Source organism: Patagioenas fasciata, chromosome 5 (genome assembly GCF_037038585.1).
Source record: "Patagioenas fasciata isolate bPatFas1 chromosome 5, bPatFas1.hap1, whole genome shotgun sequence".
Lineage (NCBI taxonomy): Eukaryota > Metazoa > Chordata > Aves > Columbiformes > Columbidae > Patagioenas > Patagioenas fasciata.
Window position 1 is genome coordinate 2,596,110 of NC_092524.1, and position 20,897 is coordinate 2,617,006.

The window sequence follows — 20,897 nt, forward strand, 5'->3', positions numbered from 1 at the left end:
TGGAGAGAGCGTGGTTATTTATTGACGTGCTATTTACAGGTGGATAATCTTTAGTTGTTTCTGTGCTTTCAATCCAGAGACTCTCAATAGGTGCAAGCTGGTGCCTCTCACCTCTCTGGAGATGGGTGCTACATGTAGTCAGTTGGTTTTGACAGGACAAGGGGTGATGGTTTTGGACTAAAAAGGATGGATTCAATCTAGATAGAGGGAAGAAATGTTTTACACTGCGGGTGGTGAGAGCCTGGCCCAGGTTGGCCAGAGAGGTGGTGGATGAACCATCCCTGGAGACATCCCAGGCCAGGCTGGACGGGGCTCTGAGCAACCTGAGCTGGTGAAGATGTCCCTGTCATGGCAGGGGTGGCACTGGGGGAGCTGGGAAGGTCCCTTCAACCCAAACCATTCCATGCTTGGAAACAAGGAGAGCTGGCGATCACTCTCTAGGTGAACTCACAACGATGTGGTGCTGGGGTGAAGCAGTAGAATATGTGGTTCCCTCAACCCCTTCTAATTGAGAATCGTCTCATTGCAGATATGAATATCCCATTATTTGGGGGAATAAAAAGCTCTATTTTTGTGACTGCTTTGCACACCATGTGCGGTGCTTACCATGACGGCTCTCAGTGCAATCCTGTCTGCAGTTTTCCACTATCGCATGGTTTTATTTTATGTACTGACTAAATTTCTTTGTGGAAGTATTGCTTGCTGCTTCTCCTCCCTCTTCTCCCCCTTGCTTAGTCCTTAGCTTTAGCTGACTTCTACCCTCTGTTTCTGAAGGGAAAACAGTTACATCTGGTACTCCCCAAGTTGTAAATGATCTTGGCTGGGAGCGTGTGGCCAAGTTGAATAGAAAGCGTTTTAGTTCGTGAAGCCAGACAACTGGAAAACAACATTTTCCTCCCTCTCTCACAAGCTAATTATACTTTGAGCCTGTTGATGTACATTCTCACTCTGCACAGGTACTAGAAATGAAGATTTGACGTTGCGCTAAGAAGAAGAAAACACTCCTTGATTTCCCTGCTCTCGTGTCCTTTCATCTTTTTATTTCCCATCTGTTTAACAAAAACGGGCACTTAAGAGTCATTTCTGCACAGCCATTTTTTCCACTGATTCACCGTTTGTCAAGCTCTTGCTCATTGTAGATGAAGGGATATTAAAGCACTGATTCAATACACAGTTAGGGGAAGGTTTGTAGCGGAGAAGGTATCTTGCGTTAGACAAGCTGATAGATTCGCTTTGCTTAAATCGTTTTGGTTGCAACATTATACATCTGTTATATTGTCTCTTTTGATGGTTGGCACTTTTAAATATGTTTGATGCTGCATGTAAAATATTCCCTTTCTGGTTTATTTATATAAGCACAAAAATAAGTACTATTTTGTCTGCCTGGTAATAGCCTGAACAATAATTTTTGATATGTGTTTTTTGATAGCCTTGAACACTTGCTTGTCTAATATATCATATTTCTCCTTCCTTTGCCTTCCAGAAGCAGCCTGAGCGATGAGTCCTTGTGGTTCGCGCTCTAGAAGGCCAGTTCTTTTGTAAAGATCAACAGGAGCACTGCTTAATTCTTGTGGTGAGAATGCATGTAGCATGAGAATTTGCAGAGGCAACTGACGTGACAGCAAAGAACTTGGGAGAAGTGACTCGACTTCAGGTGGAAAGCATCCCTTTTGTCCCTTTCCTGGTACGGATGCTGCTAGAAAGCTGCAGTTTGCACACCCAGTATGATTTCAAATTGGGTCCATCTTTTTGAAACGCCCTGTACAGGAGCTGCAGCCGTCAGACGCAATGTACAGCTTCATTTTGTACTTTTGAGTCAGTTCTACCCCATAGGAATCTGGAGGTGTTTTGAAAGAAGGACTTTGCTTCTTGGAAGCTTAGAGCTGTGTTTGAAGGATTAGAGTTATCCCTGAAGAACCAAGGTGATGCCAGCACTGTGTTGTACCTGAACATTTGAGGAGTATATAAACCATGTGTCGCCTTTCTCCCCCATACAAATTCTCCATTGGGATGGGAAAGTACCACAAGCTCACTCAGCCTTCCCTTGATCATTCTGTTTTCTTCCACTGAATAATTACCTCTATCTATCTATTTATTTTTTTAATTGCCTTGGGGATATATATATATACATATATATATGTGTATTTTTCCTTGGGTAACATTGTAAGCTGGTTTTATTTGCTTGCTGAGGTCACATTTTGCACAGTTTGCAGTCATAGAATTATAGAATGCCCTGAGCTGGAAGGGACCCACAAGGGTCATTGAGTCCAACTCCTGTCCCTGTGTAGGCCGACCCCAAAATCATCACATTTCTACATTCTGATCTGATTTATCTACTGCCAAGCTTGGGGAAGGTAACTACTTCATTTCAGAGCCTCATGGCTCTATGTCCTGAGCAGCTAAGCCTCTCCAAGATTGCTGTGTCTCCAGGGGCTTAATTAACCTTAAAATAAAAGAGCAAGACAACAGCTGCTGGTAGTGCAGCAGATACCCTGTTTCCCCAAAAATAAGACAGGCTCTTATATTAATTTTTGCTCCAGAAGATGCATTAGGGCTTATTTTCAGGGAGTGTTTTATTTTTCCATGAACAGCCATCTACATTTATTCTTGAACAAAAAAAATCAATATTTATTCAAATATAGTCACGCCATCACATTCTGGAACATCATCATAACTCTCCAAACCCTGAATTACATAATGGATTTCTTGTGACTTTATTTCCTTTTTCCATGTACAACAATCTACACTTGCCAGCCCTTATTGTTGGGGTCTTTTGGATGTGATTCTTTTGGGGGTGTCTGCTTTTCTTGGTGAAGGATTTGTCCTGCTGCATTCTATTGCCAATTAATTTTACCTTTTTATATATCTATATCGCTGACTGGACACTATTTAACTTGACTTTTTAAATGAACTGCAACTAGGGCTTATTTTTGGAGTAGGGCTTATATTTCGAGCATCCTCAGAAATCCCGAGAAATCACGTTAGGGCTTATTTTCGGGGTAGGGCTTATTTTCGGGAAAAAAAGGCTATGCAGAGGTTTTTCCACATTGCTATTTTAAAACTTGGTGACGCAGCTCAGCCCTCTGATTTTTTCTGAAAATCTTTGAATCTATTTCTTTATGTAAAGTCTTTTGAATACGAGACCACATCCAAATGTCACCTGTTAAGTGGGTAGGAGGTGATGTTTTGGCAGCATTAAGTTTTTGTAGAGCTTCCACTGAACTTTAAAGCACCTTTTGCTGGGAGAGGTCTCCCAGACATAATTTCCGTTACCCCCGAGGGGTAGGCGTCGTTACTACCGGAGGGGACCAAGGGACACCTTGCGGGGGAGGGGGGGGGGGGAGGTGACCGGGAGAGACGGGGCGGGACTCGAACCCTTGAAGCCGAGCTGCAGGCGGCCCGCGATCCTCCGCTCCGCCAGGGGGGGCCTCTGCCTGACGGCTCCCGTCGGGGCGTGGCGGATGCTGCGGGGGCCGCACGGAGGAGGCGGCGGCCGCGGTGACCGGGAGCGCTGCGCAGGGCCCGGCCGCCCCCGCCGCCACCGCGCAGGTGAGTGGGGCCGCGGAGGGGTTCGCCCCGCTGCGCTGCGGTCCCTGCTCTTCCCCGGCAGGTTCCGCTGGGGCTCGGCGGGGGTTACGGTGTTTGTCCGGGCTCGTCGCCGCCTTCCCGGGGGCGGCCGGAGCTCCTGGGGCCGCTGGCAGCGCAGGGCCCCGGGGCGGGGGGGAGGCTCCCGGGTCTGCCCTGGGGGTTTAGGGGGTCCCTGCCTTGTGTATTTCTCCAGTGGTGCGCTAAGATAGTGCTCCCCTTGTGCTTTGTTTTTAAGAGTACTCAGTGTTATTAGGTGGAGGGAGGGGGTTCTGCTCCTCTGGTGAGACCCCCCTGCGGTGCTGGTCCGGCTCTGCGGTCCCGGCACAGACACACGGAGCTGCTGGAGAGGGAGCAGAGGAGCCACCGAGGAACAGCTCTGCTCTGGGGACAGGCTGGGAGAGGTGGGGTGAGAAGAGAAGCTCCGGGGAGACCTTATTGTGTCCTTTTTGTACTTAAGAGGGGACGATAAGATGGGGACAGACTTCTTAGCAGGGCGTGTTACGACAGGACAAGGGGTGACGGTGTTAAACTAAAGGAGGGGAGATTCAGGCTGGACATGAGGAAGGATTTGTTGGCTCTGAGGGTGGTGAGAGCCTGGCCCAGGTTGGGCAGAGAGGTGGTGGATGAACCATCCCTGGAGACATCCCAGGCCAGGCTGGACGGGGCTCTGAGCAACCTGAGCTGGTGAAGATGTCCCTGTCATGGCAGGGGGGGCACTGGATGAGTTTTCAGTGTCCCTTCCAAGCCAAACCATTCCATGATTAAGAAGTGGTGTTTATAATAGCCATAACTAATAGCTATATAAATGTACTGTTACATTAACTTTACAGGGAGCTCATGGTTTGATTAACACAGCTTCAGTGTTTGCGCTTTGCTGTATGTCATATGTTTGTGCAGTTTTTATCCAAGAGCTTTTAAGTCAGAGATGGCGCAGACCATTTGAATACAAGTTTAGCTTGTTCAGCAGAAGCATAAACATCTTGTCAAGCCACCAAGCACAGATAAAAGGAAAAATTTGCAGATAGACTAAGAAAATAACAATATTAAAGTGCTTTTCTTTCTGTGTGTGTGTTTAAAGCACGCACAAATTGTTCTAGGAGATGGATTTAAAATAATAAAAGGCCTGTCGGCTGTTGTGTGCTCTTGAGTGCCCCACGTGCTGTGATACCTGAGTTGGGACTAGAGTTGGCTGGAAACCACCCAGTTGAATAATGCATGGTGGGTTTTTTTAGCTGGATTTGGCTGCAGCTGGTGCTGGGACAACAGAATGGACAAGTGTGAAGGCAAAGCTGCCAGTGGGACTTTTTACTATTTTGGGTGACATCGAGTTGTGATAAGCGCCAAAGCCTTGGTTCTGCTTTGAGCATCAGAAGAGACTTGTTTCGTAAAATTAGCTGGGCATCTGTTGTGTCTCGTGGAATTAGTGAAAGGTTGTTCGTCAGCGGAGAAGAGATTAAAAGAAATTAGTGCAGAGTGGATGGCAAAGAATGGCTGGCAGCACGGTAGAATGGAATGGAATGGAATGGAATGGAATGGAATGGAATGGAATGGAATGGAATGGAATGGAATGGAATAGAATCTTTTAGGTTGGAAAAGATCTCTAAGATCATGTGTCCCAATGGAATATGCAAGATGTGGAGCAGGGTGAGGTGCTGGCGGTGATGAAACGACGTGAAACCTTAGAAGTGAGGGCGAATGGTTTGAATTTACAGGGGAAGGACAAATTCCCTGTCACGGTGGAAACTCAAGACAGTAGCCACAGATAATCTGGCCTCCCTGCTACTCTTATTCTTGGTCCCTGATAGCGCTGTGTCCAGGACACAGGCCACCAAAAGAAGGAAAATGGTGGTAGAAAAGTGACCTGCAATGTGTTGGGATGTACTGCAAGGAGAAGGGATTGAATGGGGTGCTCCAGGTTGCAGCTTTAGCTTGTCTCTGCCCCAGAAGACAAGCGGAAACCACTGTTTGTTGATTTCACAGGGGATGAGGAAAGCCTGGTCAGTTCTGTTTCCCAATGACTTGGGAAACTTGTCAATATTGATGTTCCCCGATGTAAATAAAAACAGACCAGAAAGTAACGAAGTATCGAGATAGGAATGCGGGGCTGTGAGTGAGCAGCAGTGATTGCGGCAGTCAGAGGTGGGAACGAGCGAGAATACTCATAAATTACATACAAATGCGCCACCACATTACATCTTGTGAGTCATTTTGCCCTCTGTGTACCTGGGTAACCTGTTGTATGTATCTGGAAATGAGCTTTTCGCTGACAGCAGATTTGATGTGACGGCTCTGGGGGAATTACAAAAAGAGACTTCTGTAATTCCAATGTCTCGTGTGTTGATTTTCATGGTGGAAAAGATGAATCCAGTTTGGCCTTGTAGATAATATAGGCCATAGGTCACAGTCTGTGATTCCTAGTTTTAGCTTGGAAATGATAAATGGCTTTCAAATCAGCCTCCGCTATCATTCTGCATCCTTTTTCCAGATAAGCTGTGTGCTCGTGTTCATTATAAACTGCTTTCCAGATTCAATACTGTAAGATAAGCTGTGTGCTAATGTTTATTGTAAACTGTCTTCCAAATTCAGGACTGATCTCTGTGCGTGTTTTGTAAATCTGTAATACAGATTGATTAGAAAGGGTGGATTATTTTCCTCTGGATGTTGATAGTCGAGAGTGAAAATGACTGAAGAGGTCCAGCTTCTCTTTTCACTTCATGCTGCTGTTGGGTGTGTTGTCCAGAGGCCGAGCAAGATATATTAATATTAGCCTGCTCTTAAGATTATATCTCTAAGATGTATTTTGGATTTTACGGCATGGGCTATTTTATTGAATTTACCCTTTTTTTTTTTTCCTCAGCCATATTTATCACTATTATTCAGTGAAAGTTTCACCTTTTTGTCTGCCTTCTACCTACTTTTCTTTAGGATTTTTCATTTTCAAACCTTTTTATGGCCAATCCTGGTTGCTGTTCTGGGGTTTTGGGTGCAGTCACATGCTGGTCAGTGACCTTAAGGGTTGCAACAGTTGTATTTTTTAGATATGCAGCTTGGTGTTCTTTAATGTCTTTAGTCCTTATTTATGATTTTATAGCAATATGCATTGTTATAATCCATGTTATATTGCAGTGGCAGGCAGTGTTTGAGGTCAGGTTAAATATTAGCAATCTATATGTGGTTTGTCTCTTCTATTTACACGTGGAAGAAGCAACTAGGTTGGATAACACTTTATGGCATTTACTCATTAAAGGCTTCTTTGAATTATTTTTGATAGTGTTGACATTTTAGCAACTAGAAGCTTTTAGAAAAGGAGTATTATGCGTGTTTTGTACATAATTTCATTATTTCTTAACAATTCCTAATGTGGTGGAGATCAGAGGTGCTGTCAGAATTGAACAAATTAGTTTCAAGGATTTTACAGTGAAATAGGTAGAGGAAAGTGCAAGTTAATTACAGTTATCTGAGAGTCACTCATACTTACTGTGCTATTTCATTTATTTTTTCATAGCCATCGTGAAACTATGTGGAAATGGGGTAGTGGAGATGGGTCTCCTTCCAAAACAGTTGTGAGTATTGAATTCCTATTCAATAACATTTTCTTAAGAATTTTTGACTCAGAGAATCTCTAATTGATGATATACTAATTGTATGTATTTCCTTTATTTTGTAAAGAAGTTGCTTAAATAGTTTTATTGTGACTCGGTTTTAGGACTCGTTAAGTCAGGTTGGGTTCTTGCTTCTTGTCTGCTTGGTATTTAATCTCCCATGGGTAACATAGCTGCTCTGTTCTTCTTCACTATACTTATCTTGCTTTAAGAAAACATCTGTAGGAATTCCATAAGCTTTATCTCAAGTGTATTCGTTGCATATAGTGTGTCCTATATCAATATTTTGTTGCCTCAAGGTGCAATAACACTATTGCTGGTTGTTATGATGCAAATCCAGTAAAGGAGGAAATTCAGTTTTAGGTACTTAGTTTGGCTGTATTTCAAACTAATATTCCTAAACCAGTTTCTAAGATTTATTACTCCATATATCTATCAAACATGCTAAAACTGTCTGGTATAGGTGCATACAGTATATGTAAGTTCTGGTATTACACTCTATATTAATAAGATTTGCCAAATGTTTAAAACAACCCAAACTGAGGACTTTTTTCTTTGTCTGCACCATTTTGTTTGATCTAATATACTCAATATCTGCAGGCTGCAGGCTCCCAAAATGCAGGAAACATGTCGGTGGCAGATTTGACCGACCAGCTGACGAGGACTGAACAGCTGGTGACGCAGCTAAAGGAGCTTGTGAGGGAGAAGGATGCTGAGCTTCGAAATAGAGATCTGCAGTTAAAGGTACCGCGCCTGCATTCTTCTGCTTAAAAACCCCCCTATTTATCATGAGCTGTTTTTGGGTTATGGTCGGTTGTAGCAGCTCTGGGATCACAGGGAGCGTTGGTCACTGTTACGGTTCCTGGTTGTCACCGCTTTTCGCCAGTGTGTTTTCCGTTCCAAAATTGTAACCGGGTTTGGGGATTAGAGAGGGAACACGTGTTCCTTGCTTGAGCAGATGCACTAAATAACTGCAAGGGACAGATGACTTCCCGAGAGTGAGGGATACATGGTGATTTTAGCCTAAATATGGGGAAAAAAACCCCATCCAAATCATTACTTGCCACGTAATCAGATCCCAGCTCACCTCAGGCTGAATCCTGTAGATAATTGTTTATTTCTCCTTCCACTAGAGATGTCTTTTTGTTGTATAGTGATCTTAGTATGAATGCTACTATATATTATCCTCCGCTTTTGACCGGTGTGAGGAAGGACAGAGCTAGGAGGAATTTACATGTAACATTCTCAAGACTTTTGAGGATTTGCTGTTCTTTGTTGTTTTCCAAACAGTTGTAAGGTTGGTCTGTTCCTGCAAAAGACTCTTTTTCCACTTTTAAAAAATATCTTCTGTGGGTACTAAGTGTTAAAATGTTGAATTTTCTAGGACTCATTGCAAATTGTCTCTTTAAAGAAAATTAAATATGCTTTTATAGTATTATGAAGGTGCCTTTCTTTTTAGAGATATACATATGTAGATAGATATATAAAAGTAACTCTTCTTGGTAAAAAACTCGAGCCCTCAATTTGTATTACCATAAAAAAAATAGGAAACTATCTAACATTATGATGCTTTGGATTCTGTAGAATAATAACAGTGTACAGAAAGTTTAATGAAAGGAAGGATTTCATATATACAGATCTGTTGCACGTGACGTTATAATGTCTCTTCAGGGTAAAGATTCTTTTGGTCATGGCTTTGGGTTTCTCTTTTTTTAATGAGGAATTGAAGGCTGCGGTTGTTCATGTAGCTCATTTAGTCCTTCACGACTTTGTAGGAGGAGAAGGAATCTGCTGATGCCAAACTCTCCAAGCTGAAGCTGCAAAACAAAGCCAAAGTCGCATCATTAACCTCGCAATTGGAAGAACTTAAGAAACAGTTACCAGCATCAGGAGGTGGAGAGACGAAAGCAGAACAGAAAAAGGTGAGTGTCCTTCTATTTTAAAGCAGACATCAGTTCTGAAAGGCTGGAGAGAACTTTGTGTGCTGGGCTCAAATCGGAACCGAAGCTCAGGTTTTGAGCTGAGCTGGATTAGGATCAGTGGGGACTGTACAGGTGCTCTCAGTCTGTCTGTGTATTTCTGTTTCATTCTGCTTTATTTTGAAAATTGTACATTTCAAATTGTTTAAGTAAAAAAAAACCTTACCATTCTTCTCAAAGTTTTAACAGGAATCAGGAAGGTGAGTTTTTGAGAAGAAATGAAAGCAAAACCTAACTTGTAACTTCAATATCCAAGATAAAAATGGAAATAGAAACATGTCTTTGGTAGCAAGATGTAAATGAAGTGGATGAATGTCTTATCTAAATAACCAGTATTTCACTGTTAAGAAAGATTTTGAGATCTGTTTGTAGTAGTGCAGTTGTATAAGTAGCCTTGTATTTCTTCAAAATAGATATTTTGACCTCGTACAGCTTCTAAAATAATTGCAGCGCAGTTGCATTTGATTTCTTTTGCAATGGCAAATAATTTCCATAACCCAGTGGTTATATCTACTGAAATTCTGATTAGAACTGTTATGCTTAGGAACAGTTTAATTCACACTTTTTTCCCCCCAATAGTCCTTTTTTTCCTCTGAGTTATATGTTGTATATACGGCCAACACATGCCAGATTATATGGATTACAATTGCCAGAGGAAATGAATGCCCTTATTGTGCGTTCTAATTATCATTAATGATTAAAATACAAAGATTTTTACAAGGTTAATACAAATTCTGTGCCTAGTTTATGTGGCTTCTACATGGAATATATGGTATAGAAGAGTTGCAGAAGTCTCGTGTTACCTGTGTACAGAACATAAAGCTCCTTGGTTTTGCAGGTGTCCAAGGATGGTGACCAGGAGAACGCTGCGGCAAATCGTGCTAAAATATTAGTGCTGAGGAGGAGAATTGAAGAACTGGAATCCCAGATCGCACAGAAAAATGACGAGTTACAAAGAAAGGTGGTGTTTTATACGATAAGCATGTGGCTTTTCACATCGGTGCTGTAGGATTGCGGTGAAATGTTTTTATTTAGAGATATTAATATATTTAATTCTGTGTTATTAAAGCGATGTTCTGAGAGTTTTCTGTTGGGTAGATGGAGAAGTTTATACGCTACAACCTGCCTGAGCAAACACAGCGGGGATTCTGTCATTGTGTCCTGTGTGAGCAGTGAATCCTCAGCCGTGCTTTTGTAGTCGTTTGAAAAGGAATGGAATAGGATACACAAATATGAACTTTGGGGGTTAATGCTATGTTTCAATCTTGTATTTTGAACAAAAATGCTGTTTTTCTTGTTGCAAAAATAAGGCATAAATAAGGCATAACAGGAAGAAATGTAGGCAAGGGCTGATTTCATGTGATGGTTTGTAGCTTTCTCTCCAGTGACGTGTTTTGAGATGTGACTGTTGGCTGTGGAAAGTGACCGTAATGTCAGGGAGAAATGCTCAATAATTAGAGATGACACTCAAAATTAAACCAGGCTATAAATTTGATTATAATCTTTTCAATACCCTAAACCAGGCAATAAGGAAATAATGCAAACTGTTATTCTGTGCTGTGGGATTATGGATTACAAGCAATGTTGTCTTTCCATGTCCAGAGCGCTGAGCTGGAGGCCCAGCGCAGTCGCGGGGCTGAAATGGATTCCATGCTGGCAGAGAAAGAGAAGAAGTTGGCTGAGAGGGACGCGTATATCATCGATTTACAGATAGCCTGTGGATCAGGTGGTGCTGCCAATGAAGTACTCTTGCCTAATGAAGAATTGAAGGTATATTAGCAGCCTAAATATGAAATCTCCATAGAGGTTTCAAGGTATCAGCAAATTCTGATGTGTTGTGCGGTGGATCCTTCTCTGAAGCACAAATCCTTTGCAGTTATTTATGTGAATAAAAACTCTTTACCAATTATTTTATCTTAGTAGATCTCTATTTATTTACTTTTTTTGGTCAGTATCATTAATATGTATTTGAATCAACTTCAGAATCTGCTGACAGATTTCATTCAAATTAAAACCAAACCCGAATTTTGAGTTTAATGTTGCTTTAACTGAGGGAAGGGTTGGGATGTGGCTTTGTGATGGTTGCTGGATCTTTTTTCTGAGTCCATCCTTCTAATTGTCTTTTGGTTTGCGTTCTAAAGAACCAGCTGGCTGTGAAAGAGTCCTGGCTACAAAGCCTGCAGATCCTAGTTCAGAACCTTACCAAAAAGGTTGGAGACAGTGAGGAAAAATGTAGCTTGTTCCAGGAACAGATTGAGAGCCTTAAAAATATTCAGAGCAAAGAAAGAGAGCATTTCCAAGGAAAAGAAGCTTCATATATGAAAAATGTAAGTAAACACACTGTAAAAATATTGACATTCTTTGGTGGAAGAGGTGGTATCTTGGCTGTAGCATTTCTATCTCAATAGTTAAGAAATGCCTTTTTAATTTTGGGTGCTTCTTGAGTAAAGATCTATACGGCGATCAGATGAAATGAGAATAGTGAAGCAGTCAATGGTTTGTGCTGCTGGTAATTGAAGCTGAAAGATTTGTGCAAGAAGGGAGTTGAAGAATGTGGGTGGTGTTTGGGCCCAGAGGAACCGGCGTGTGACAGAGTGAAGTGAGTCGTGCAGAATTCTAGCGGAAGGACCTCCAGACCTTTCTTTCTCATAGCACAATCTCAAGGTGCAAAAATGCGCACGGGTGATGGCTGGTAGTGGTTTTGGGTTATTGTGGCTGTTCTTGGCACAAGTGGTTGTACGCCAGGTCACCTTCTCTTGTGCCATGAACTACCCGGCACACCGTTATTGTTGGGAGGCAGCAAAATTGAGACTTAAGATAGAATACACCGTCTTGCTGTAGCTTTAATTAGAGAATTCAGTGCACTTTTACTCTGTGTTTGTGGACTGGTTTCGTATTTACTTTTGATGTGCTTTTAGGTATGCGTGCTTCAAGATATTATCCAGGAAAAGGATAAGGAACTGGAAACACAGAGACAAAAGCATGAACAGGAGCTCTTTAAATTAGCTGCTAAATCTGATGCAAGTGCTGACCTGGAACAGGTACATTGCTTTGGACACTCAGTAGCTTGCTTTGATTTAGGTACAGATGGGAATTTGGAATCATGTTCAGGTGACAGGTTGGGAAAATAAAGCTAAGTCTTTGTCATCTGAAAGTTTCAACTCCTTTATTGATTACTTGATTTTTGGTTTTGTTTTGTTAGCTACTAAAGGCCTTGAAACAGAAGCTCCATGAAAAAGAAGAGGTCATGCTGGGAAGGACACAGGTGATAGATGTCTTGCAAAAAGAACTGGATGCCAAGGACCAGGAATTGAAAGTAAGAAACAGCAGACGCACACATCTAAACTCATCAGGTCAAATGCAAATTGCAAAAGCTATTTGGTTGTGCGCAAAAGATAATTTTGCACAAAATATTTAGGCAGTTCTCTGGGAGGCTTTGATGTGCTAATAATGCAACCATAGTTGTGCAAACAAATATTCATTTCAGTTAGGAAATTAACTTAAAGGAGAAGTAGAGTCTGTAAAATATAAACCTGTCAACTGTCACCCGTAGGTTGTCTTGATTCATTTTTGGGATTTGCCAAAGGGACTTAGGGAAGACTTCTTGCTGTCAAAAGACTTCAGCATCTCTAGGTAGAGTCTGGAGTGAGCCCCAAACCAGGCTTCTTTCTTCCCCCAAAGCGAGTGTTTTGCTAGTAGCGTGCCTTTCCTTTTGCTGGATTTCTACTGAATGCAAAAGCAATACCTGATCAAGGTTCTTTGTGTTTGAGCACCTCGCATGAACTCCGATTACAGCCTTTGAGTGTCGCTGCTTCAGTTCAGTGGCGTGGAAAAAGGACGTTGCAATCTCTCCGAAAAGCTTTTGGGACTCTTTGCTGGAGCAGATGCATTGTAGCCTGTCTGGGATGTGCCCAATCCAGCATGTTAGCTATGCTATTCCCAAAAAACTTGCCACTTGCCAAGAGGGCTGCCAGAATCAGAATCTGAATAGAAATATTTTTAGCTATATACCCGGGTCGATGTCTTGCTCAAGTAGTTAAGATCCATGGTAGTTTAAGCCTGTTTAATTAGTCCTTTGCATTTGTTATGTCTCCTGCCTTTATGCAGGTTTTTTTATGTGCTTTTTTATAAAAGAAGTGGGTTAGATGCATCTTCCTACAGTGATGCTCGGCAAGAACCGATGGTACCTTGTGCTGGTGTGTGCAGCACAAGAAATGGGGGAAGGTTTGACTATGGCAACATGAGCTTAAGCCGCTTTAAACTATAATGGAATCTCATCTTTAGTATGAAAAAAGCAGGAAACTTTGCTTTATTTACATGAGCAGCTTTAACCATAGTTTGGAAATGTTCCCTCTGCTGTTCTGCAGCGCTTCTTTATCTGGGTGTTTTATCTCCCTAGGTTAACGTATCATGAAAGTAGTTTTTTGAACAGCAGGTCTAATGTGAGTGGTCTGCTCTGTTACAATGATCTGTAATATTTTCTACCTTTTGATGCATTAAAATAACTAATTTAAGGCACTAAAAGCACTAATGGGGAAGTAGTCAGCTTATCAAGAACTAGATCAGTTTAACAACTGTAATTTAAATTTCTGTAGGTGACATCGCCTGGATGGCGTTGTAGGGAGCACTCTGAAACTTTGGGATCAGTGTTAGATCTGTTTGCTTTATTTTTCTTTATATTCTGTAGAACCAAACGTTCTTCTTTATTCAGTTTTCACCTGTGGGAGTGGTTGGATGGAGTTGGTGCTCAAATAGTGATGCCATTTTGCTCAAGTCTCCACTTCTGTCTTGGAAAGTCAGAGCTGAGTAGTTCTGGGAGTACAGTCAAGTTACCAACAGTAGCCCTGATTTCGCGTTATAATATATGTAGGAATACAGATATAATATTCAAGACTGGTACTAACAATATTTTGCATTAAAATGTAAAGGGTTTTTTTTATTTATTTATTTTTTTTACAGGAGATTAATGAAAACCTGAAATGTCTTGTGTCTGAAAAAGAAAACCTCCAGTCTAAACTGGATGCTGAGAAACATGTCATGAGAGCCCAGTTAAAAGACATGATGGAGAAACACGAGCTTGAAATGACAAAAGTTAAGGAGAAATATGATGCTGAACTGCATGAAATTCAAGAGAAACATGAAACTGAGCTGCAAGAGAAGGATCAGGCCCTGCTTCAACTTAAGAAACAAGTGGCAGAATTAAGCAGTAGTGGACAGACTGACTCGAAAGGAGTTAAAGAGCTGGAGTCTATAACCAAAGAGAGGATGGAAGATTTAGAAGGTAGCCTATTGAACCAGTTGGTAGATATTAAAGTTTATTTTACCACATACTATTACATATTCTATGCTCGTTTCCTACCTGTTGCAAGTAGACCACATTACATTTGGTCGAAGAGTTATTGCCACTCTAATTAAAAAGTGCCTGTGATGAAAAACTATAATAACGAAGGATAGAGATACCGAGATAATCACACAAACTGTAAATTTCTCACTGTTTCTTAGTGTTGTATTTTTCTTTAAATGTATTGTGTGAGTGTATAACTTCCACTTGCTAAAGGAATTAAACGTAAATCTTGTATTAATAACCTTTCTAGAGTTTTAATTAATTTTTTTGTGTCTTGGTTTATTAGTGCAAGTGAAACTGAAGACAGAAGAGGCCAGTAAATCGGAAGCCAAGTTTCTGAAAATGAAGGCTTGGTCTAAAGCAAGGATCAAACAACTGGAGGATGAATTGAAAACTGTATGTGTAACATTTCGTTTAATCTTGCATGCCTGTTTTTAAAGCTACTGCGCTTGGGAGATTTGGCTGAAAAAAGTAAAACGTGGGGTAAATAGAATATTAAAACAACTTCTTCAACGTATCCTTATATATGAATAAATGTATAAAATTGAACGGGCATATAATGTTGATATGAGTTTTAACAAACCCCAGTACAAACTGGTGTTACCAGCTTTCAGGAGTCAATTTATTAGGGATTAGCTGGTTTGTTGAGCTTTCAAATATTAGGAAAACAGGTATTCTAAATCGTACTAGAAGTTCAGGAAAGAAAAGGTTGCACTGGTTTTGCTGTGTTCCTGGTGTTTTGGTGCATTTGAAAAGCTCTATTTTTTCTTCTAGTTTTCGTCGAAGAATAACGATGCGTCTGCCTTGAACAATCGCGTCTCAGAATTAGAAATTGAAAACGAAGAATTACGGTCAAAACTGCAATCGTTATGTGAAATCAGAACTCAAAATGGTAGGAAACAGTATCTATGGTAGGATTTTCAGTTCATCGGTTTAAATTGTTAGCAGGTTAGATTTAAAGCACTCATCACTATTGAACGGTCAAGAAGGGAATTTTAGGGGTAGATGGACAGCACAGCCCAACAGAGGCCTTCTCACTGAAATGAATTATGAAGCAAATTTTCATTTAGAATATTTATTATACACTTTTATTGATCTTGCAATGCGTTTTGTGTCCTAACGAGCCCAATTTATTCTGTTTTTACAGAAGCATTGCTGGCGAAGCTGGAAGTCTATGAAGAGCAGCAAAGGAAGTTGCAGGCTGACCTTGACCAAGTGACCAAGAGAGCAGCTTCCCAGGTTTACTTGAAAGTTCATTTGTATCAGTCACTAATTAACTCTGACAGTGCTAATTAGACTTTGAAAAGTGTATCAGCTGGATTTTGGTGCTGTAAATTAATTGGGTGATCTGTGGAATTGTTAGCGGCTGTTCAGTAGGACAACAAGCTGACAAGTTTTGAGTCATTTAAAAGATTGATTTCTACTTACTTTTTCAACATACCTTAAAATACGTTTTTCCAAGCAGTTTACTATTTATTTAGTTACGTTTAACATGAGTCTTCAAAGTGTGGCTGTTATTTTGTCCAGTTTTCAGAAGGAAATCAAAGCTGTAAGCTTGACAAATATATAGGTCTGGGTAACAAAGTGAGAAGACTCTAAAGATGGATTAACAATAGACATTAATCATGATAACTTTGTACAGCTCCAGTGGCAGAGCCAGTTTGAAACAGTTAATTCTATTTCTCTACAAAATAACTTCTTGTCCAGATTCTGGGGAGACATTTCATTTGGTTTTGTTCTTGGTAAAATCTTGAAATAGTTTATAATTTGATGAGAAGACAGAAACGTTTTTACTGTTCGTGGGAAAAAATAATAGAGACTTGTCATCCTGCAAAAAGACAGTTGGATATTGTTTTACTTCGAAACATTGCTAAGAGAAAAATGTGCAACGAAAATATTTTGCTTAAAACAGCCAGTTTTAGTTTAAAAATAGATTAAAGGTGTAATTGGCAAGTAGTGGTTTTGATACTTTACAAAGTGGTGATGCTTTTTACATAACCTCCAACAGCAGCTATCACTTTCCTAGATCTATATTTGTGCAAAGTGGTGAATTGTAGTGAATTGTTTTCTCAATGCATGGTTTGCCAACTGAAAATGTTACTTCAGTTTGTGGTGGGACTTGGTAAATATGTTTTCACGCGCGGTTTCTGTTGCTAGGCCAGTGAATCGGGCAGCGTGGATGAGCTGCAGAGTCACCTCCTGGAGTGGCAAGAAAGCGTTGCGGAGTCCGAGGAGTCTCGTGAGCACGTCAGAGAAGAGAAATCTGCCATGGCCTTGAGAATGGCTCAGATTGAGGAGGAGAGAGAAGGTGAATTGTTTTATTTACGATAAAACAGTCATATTTATATACACATATATGTGCGGGTCTGCTGTGCTTCAGACCGAATTGACAGCGCACCACCGTGGCTGATTTCTGTAGTTAGTGAAATTGCTTACGTTTGCAATTTCTCCTGTTTCCTTAAACCTCTTTTTCATGGACTCATCTGGGGTTTTTTTGCATCATTTTTATGAGCAGATGTGCTTGTTCTGTTTGCTGCTCTGTGAGGCTGCTTGAACTTCATAAGCTTCTTGTCTCTACATGAATGACCAATGTTTCAACGTTCCAAAATACTGAATTATTATTAAAGCTGCCTGCCCAGAATAACCGATCAAGGTGTGGGCAGCTATTGGAATTTGATAAATAAAGGTGATGCTTTAGTAGATGGTACCTGAGACAGAGTTTCTCTTTGAATAGAATTAATTAGAAACCTTTCTTAGGATATTTAGTAATGTGTTAGTAAGCGTCACTTGATAGGTCAGCTCAATAACATTACCTGGCAATGGTTTGGAGCTAGATAAAGGTATTCAATTACTTACAGAAAAAGATATTCCAAGTTATCTCAGATTTTATAATTTTCTAGATTATTAGCAAAGCAGATGATGAGAAAGTGAAGCAGCTTCTCTTAAAGTCTGGTTAAATTTCAGATAGTTTTACTGTTTTTTTCCATGCCATCTGGTACTATCTTATCATTTTTGTCCTGGTAGTTGTCTGTGGGGGCATTAATGGCAAATTTTAACATGCGCAACTTATCATAATTAATCCAGTTAGTTAATTTGAGCCTAATGTTTTTAACCTGCGGTTGAATTAGTTTTTCAGTTCCATGATCAATTTGAAAGTTCCATACGTTTTAAGGGTCACACCTCCTCTTTTTGAGCAATTTACGCCTGTAATCCTTTGGAATTGGAAGAGAATAATATTCCCTTCGTTAAAACAACCTGTTATCTGTGGTAACTACAGATCCCCATGCAATATCAATAACAATTGGAAAATTTCATCTGCGCCAGCCTGTGTTTAATTTTGCTTTTATTTTCCCCTTGGGACAAGCATGACCTTTCTGTTTCTTTTTTGTTTTGCCGCCGTTCCACCCGCCGAGCCCTCAGCGTCCCTTCCCCTCCACTCCCGCCCTCCGCTGCGGTCTGGTCAGCCAGGGAGAGCAGTTTCCCATCAGTTTTGTGCATGCAGGTTCCTGCAGCGATGGCAACTCCTCAGGTACCGCTGCCCTTTTCTTCCCTCCTTTGCTTCTTTGGAGGAAATCGCCAGCGGTACCTTATGAGATTTGCCATTGATGGTATGTGGGTTTTAGCAATACGTGTAACAAGTGCTGGTTTTAACTTGCCTTTTGTTTCCGCCTTGCAATACCTGTTTCTTCCTTTATATTAACCAAATCGTCTTTCTACGTTTTTCTTTCTAGTAAGAGCTGGCTCCATATTTATGTTGTAACCTTATCTAGAGCAAAACATCTTGGCTTGCGTGGTTGTGATTAAATAAGAATCGAGTTTGTCTGAGTATTTTTTGTAGTGCTTGAAATTCAGTTGTATTTAAAAAAAAACAATTATATTCCATCCCATCAATTGCAGAAAATAGTAAAAACTTTACTTGAAAATAAACAAGTGTGTGTATAATGATCAAGTGACAGTGCCAGAAGCCAAAGTGTCATTAAAACCAGAAGTAAAATCCTATTTAGCAGTCCTACTTTAAAAGGGTCAATAATTTTGTTTTCTTTAATATTTTTCCTCTAACCTCTGCTGAAAACATATGAAGTATGTAATGTTGAAATATTACAGGAAGAATTTACATCTAGCAGTTGTTAGAGAATGGTGTGTTAATGCCCATTTGTGGTATAAATCCTCCTTGGGCAGCTCAGATGGGAGCTGAGTGTTCCCAGCAGGGCTCAGTCTCTTAATAATTTCTGTATTTACCTCACAGATGCATCGACATAAGTTGTCTGAGTTTTGCACGCTGTGAGGACAACTGTGGAGTAACGTGGTTAAATCGCAAGCTAAATTTGCCCTTATTAATTAATCTAATCTTCAGTTAAAGTATGGAGCCACCTTTTCTTTCTTTTCTTTTCTCTGGCTGCTCTGTTTTGTCTGCTTTGCATGAAACATCTTCTTTCTGAGTCTGTCACCCCAAACATGTTTTGTCGTATCACAAAACAGATGGGAATGTACTTGAAATGCACAATAATTTCTAACGATGAACAGGGTGCATACCTAAGCTTTCATACTCTGAATTTATCCAGTGTGTTTATTTACAAGCGAATCTGCATTTGTCTTAAAAAGAATGATGGTATTAATGTATTATGAGGTGGTTTGATGCCAGTTTGCAGTGTAACACGTGCTTGTGACTTGCTCAGATTATCTGGCTTTGTAGCTCATACTAAAATTAAAGTCGGCAGGGACACGTGTCATTTCCATGAAAATTAATGTGATTGTTCAGATTATAAAAACTACAGCTGTCTCAGCTGATGCCTTTGTCATACAAATTAAGTATATTTTAACCTGGTAAATCGGAATGAGATATAATTTGGCCTTTTAATTGGTTGGCATTGGTTATTTTTTAGTATCAGCATAACCTCAGCCTTTCCAGTCTCCTGTATAAAGTCTTCACTTAGAAATGGTGAAGAAGTAAAGTCAGACTTCAGTTTGCTGCTTCTTAGTGAGATTTGCAGACTTTATTCTTATGTCCTACGTAGCAATGTTGGAGGGAAATGACAAGGTGAATGCAATGAGTTGCTTCTTTAATCTTGTTCCTGTCAGTCGTTCGTAGGGACCTCAGCCTGTCCCTGCTCTCTCCTTACGTAGTAGCGTCTGATATAAATGTCACTGCTTTCCTGTGGCACAAAACTGATTGAGGATGACTGGTTCTTTCCTGGCTGCTCTGATCCAGCCATGGTCTCAGGGCAACAGGAGCTGGAGGAGGAACTGGGCGCAGCTCCGGGGATGGGCCGGCTGCAGCGGGACAGGAGGAAAGGCAACCAGCCCAGCAGGAAGCTTCAGGTGGGTTAACACGTCTAACACCTTACCCTCACTTGTATGTTAGTAAAAATACAAAAACTACTATTAATGTGCTGCTTTACGGTTAAAGGCTTAAAAACTTAGATTAGTTACGCAATAGAACACTTTGGAAAAATTAATGATCGCCCATGTAGCTACAAGATGAGAAATTCCAACGGCATCACACCTCTTGATGCCTTGAGTAATGAGGCTGCTTAATTTTACATTGAAAAATCATGAGTTTCCCTCTGGAGTAATTCACATGCTTGAAGCTACGTGCGTGCTTAATGTTAAGGCCATTTTTGGTTTAGATACGATCTTTGCAAGTCTCTTTGGCAGAGCTTTAATGAATAATTAGTAAGTGGTGTCAGTTCATTCAGGTGTGTTTCTAGGTAGCTGGGGCTGTAACTTGAAGGAGTAAGTGATAATCTTTTGTAAACAGAATTTGGGTGTCATTGTCACGTTAAAATATAATTGAAACAGTGATTTCATGTTAACTATGATACTGTACCCTGAGATTCAGAGGATCCTATTAAGTGTAGAAATCAGGGGACTGATCAAGGTATCCAAACAGTTGCTGAGTTTAGGACTCCTAACTGAAACTATGCTTTTCAAAGCAGAATATGTGTTTTTACCTTTGCTTCCTTTCTTCTTTAATTAAACTTCGCTCTCGTGTTTTGATTGTAGGAAGAATACAGCTTTGACAGAAAAGAATGCTTCCAAGAACTGAACGTCGCCTTGGATAACACTGATCCTGCTGAAGGAGAAAACATGGGAGGTTGGTGGCCAGAGTACACTTCACCTAACGCAGGTGTGCTAGCGACTAGACAGTTGATTAAAGCATGCACAGCATCTGTATTTCGTGTCTATTTTTGTTTTCAAATTCAACTAACAGCCCATTTGTGGTGTATCCTAATCTTTGTTGGATTTTTTTTTGGCTTGCGTTTTCTTCCTTTTCATTTTAAAGCATGTGCGTGCTGGATGAACTGCCTAGTTTTGGTTCAGAAGTAGAATACAAATATGGCTAAACAATGGAATTGTTTGAGCCTTGGTGCCCACGAAACATCC

At 40.6% G+C, this 20,897-nt stretch overlaps 1 protein-coding gene across 3 annotated transcripts in view; it reads left to right on the top strand.

Annotated features, from left to right (window-relative positions):
* The first annotated feature begins 3,457 nt into the window (after nucleotides 1-3,457).
* The window catches only part of LOC136102753 (uncharacterized), a 40,692-nt gene continuing 23,252 nt past the window's right edge, over nucleotides 3,458-20,897 (top strand). The window contains exons 1-16 of one of the 3 annotated variants that reach the window (XM_065840113.2): nucleotides 3,458-3,549; nucleotides 7,094-7,151; nucleotides 7,791-7,934; nucleotides 8,966-9,112; nucleotides 10,008-10,130; nucleotides 10,772-10,939; nucleotides 11,311-11,496; nucleotides 12,088-12,210; nucleotides 12,372-12,485; nucleotides 14,129-14,450; nucleotides 14,800-14,909; nucleotides 15,288-15,405; nucleotides 15,661-15,752; nucleotides 16,671-16,821; nucleotides 19,723-19,832; nucleotides 20,517-20,640. In XM_065840113.2, coding sequence (XP_065696185.1) covers nucleotides 7,107-7,151; nucleotides 7,791-7,934; nucleotides 8,966-9,112; nucleotides 10,008-10,130; nucleotides 10,772-10,939; nucleotides 11,311-11,496; nucleotides 12,088-12,210; nucleotides 12,372-12,485; nucleotides 14,129-14,450; nucleotides 14,800-14,909; nucleotides 15,288-15,405; nucleotides 15,661-15,752; nucleotides 16,671-16,821; nucleotides 19,723-19,832; nucleotides 20,517-20,640 — 2,077 coding nt within the window. In that variant the 5' untranslated portion in view covers nucleotides 3,458-3,549; nucleotides 7,094-7,106. Of the gene's footprint in view, nucleotides 3,550-7,093; nucleotides 7,152-7,790; nucleotides 7,935-8,965; nucleotides 9,113-10,007; nucleotides 10,131-10,771; nucleotides 10,940-11,310; nucleotides 11,497-12,087; nucleotides 12,211-12,371; nucleotides 12,486-14,128; nucleotides 14,451-14,799; nucleotides 14,910-15,287; nucleotides 15,406-15,660; nucleotides 15,753-16,670; nucleotides 16,822-16,842; nucleotides 19,833-20,516; nucleotides 20,641-20,897 lie in introns of those variants that run through there. The other 2 variants (XM_065840114.2, XM_071808787.1) reach the window with 2 other exon arrangements.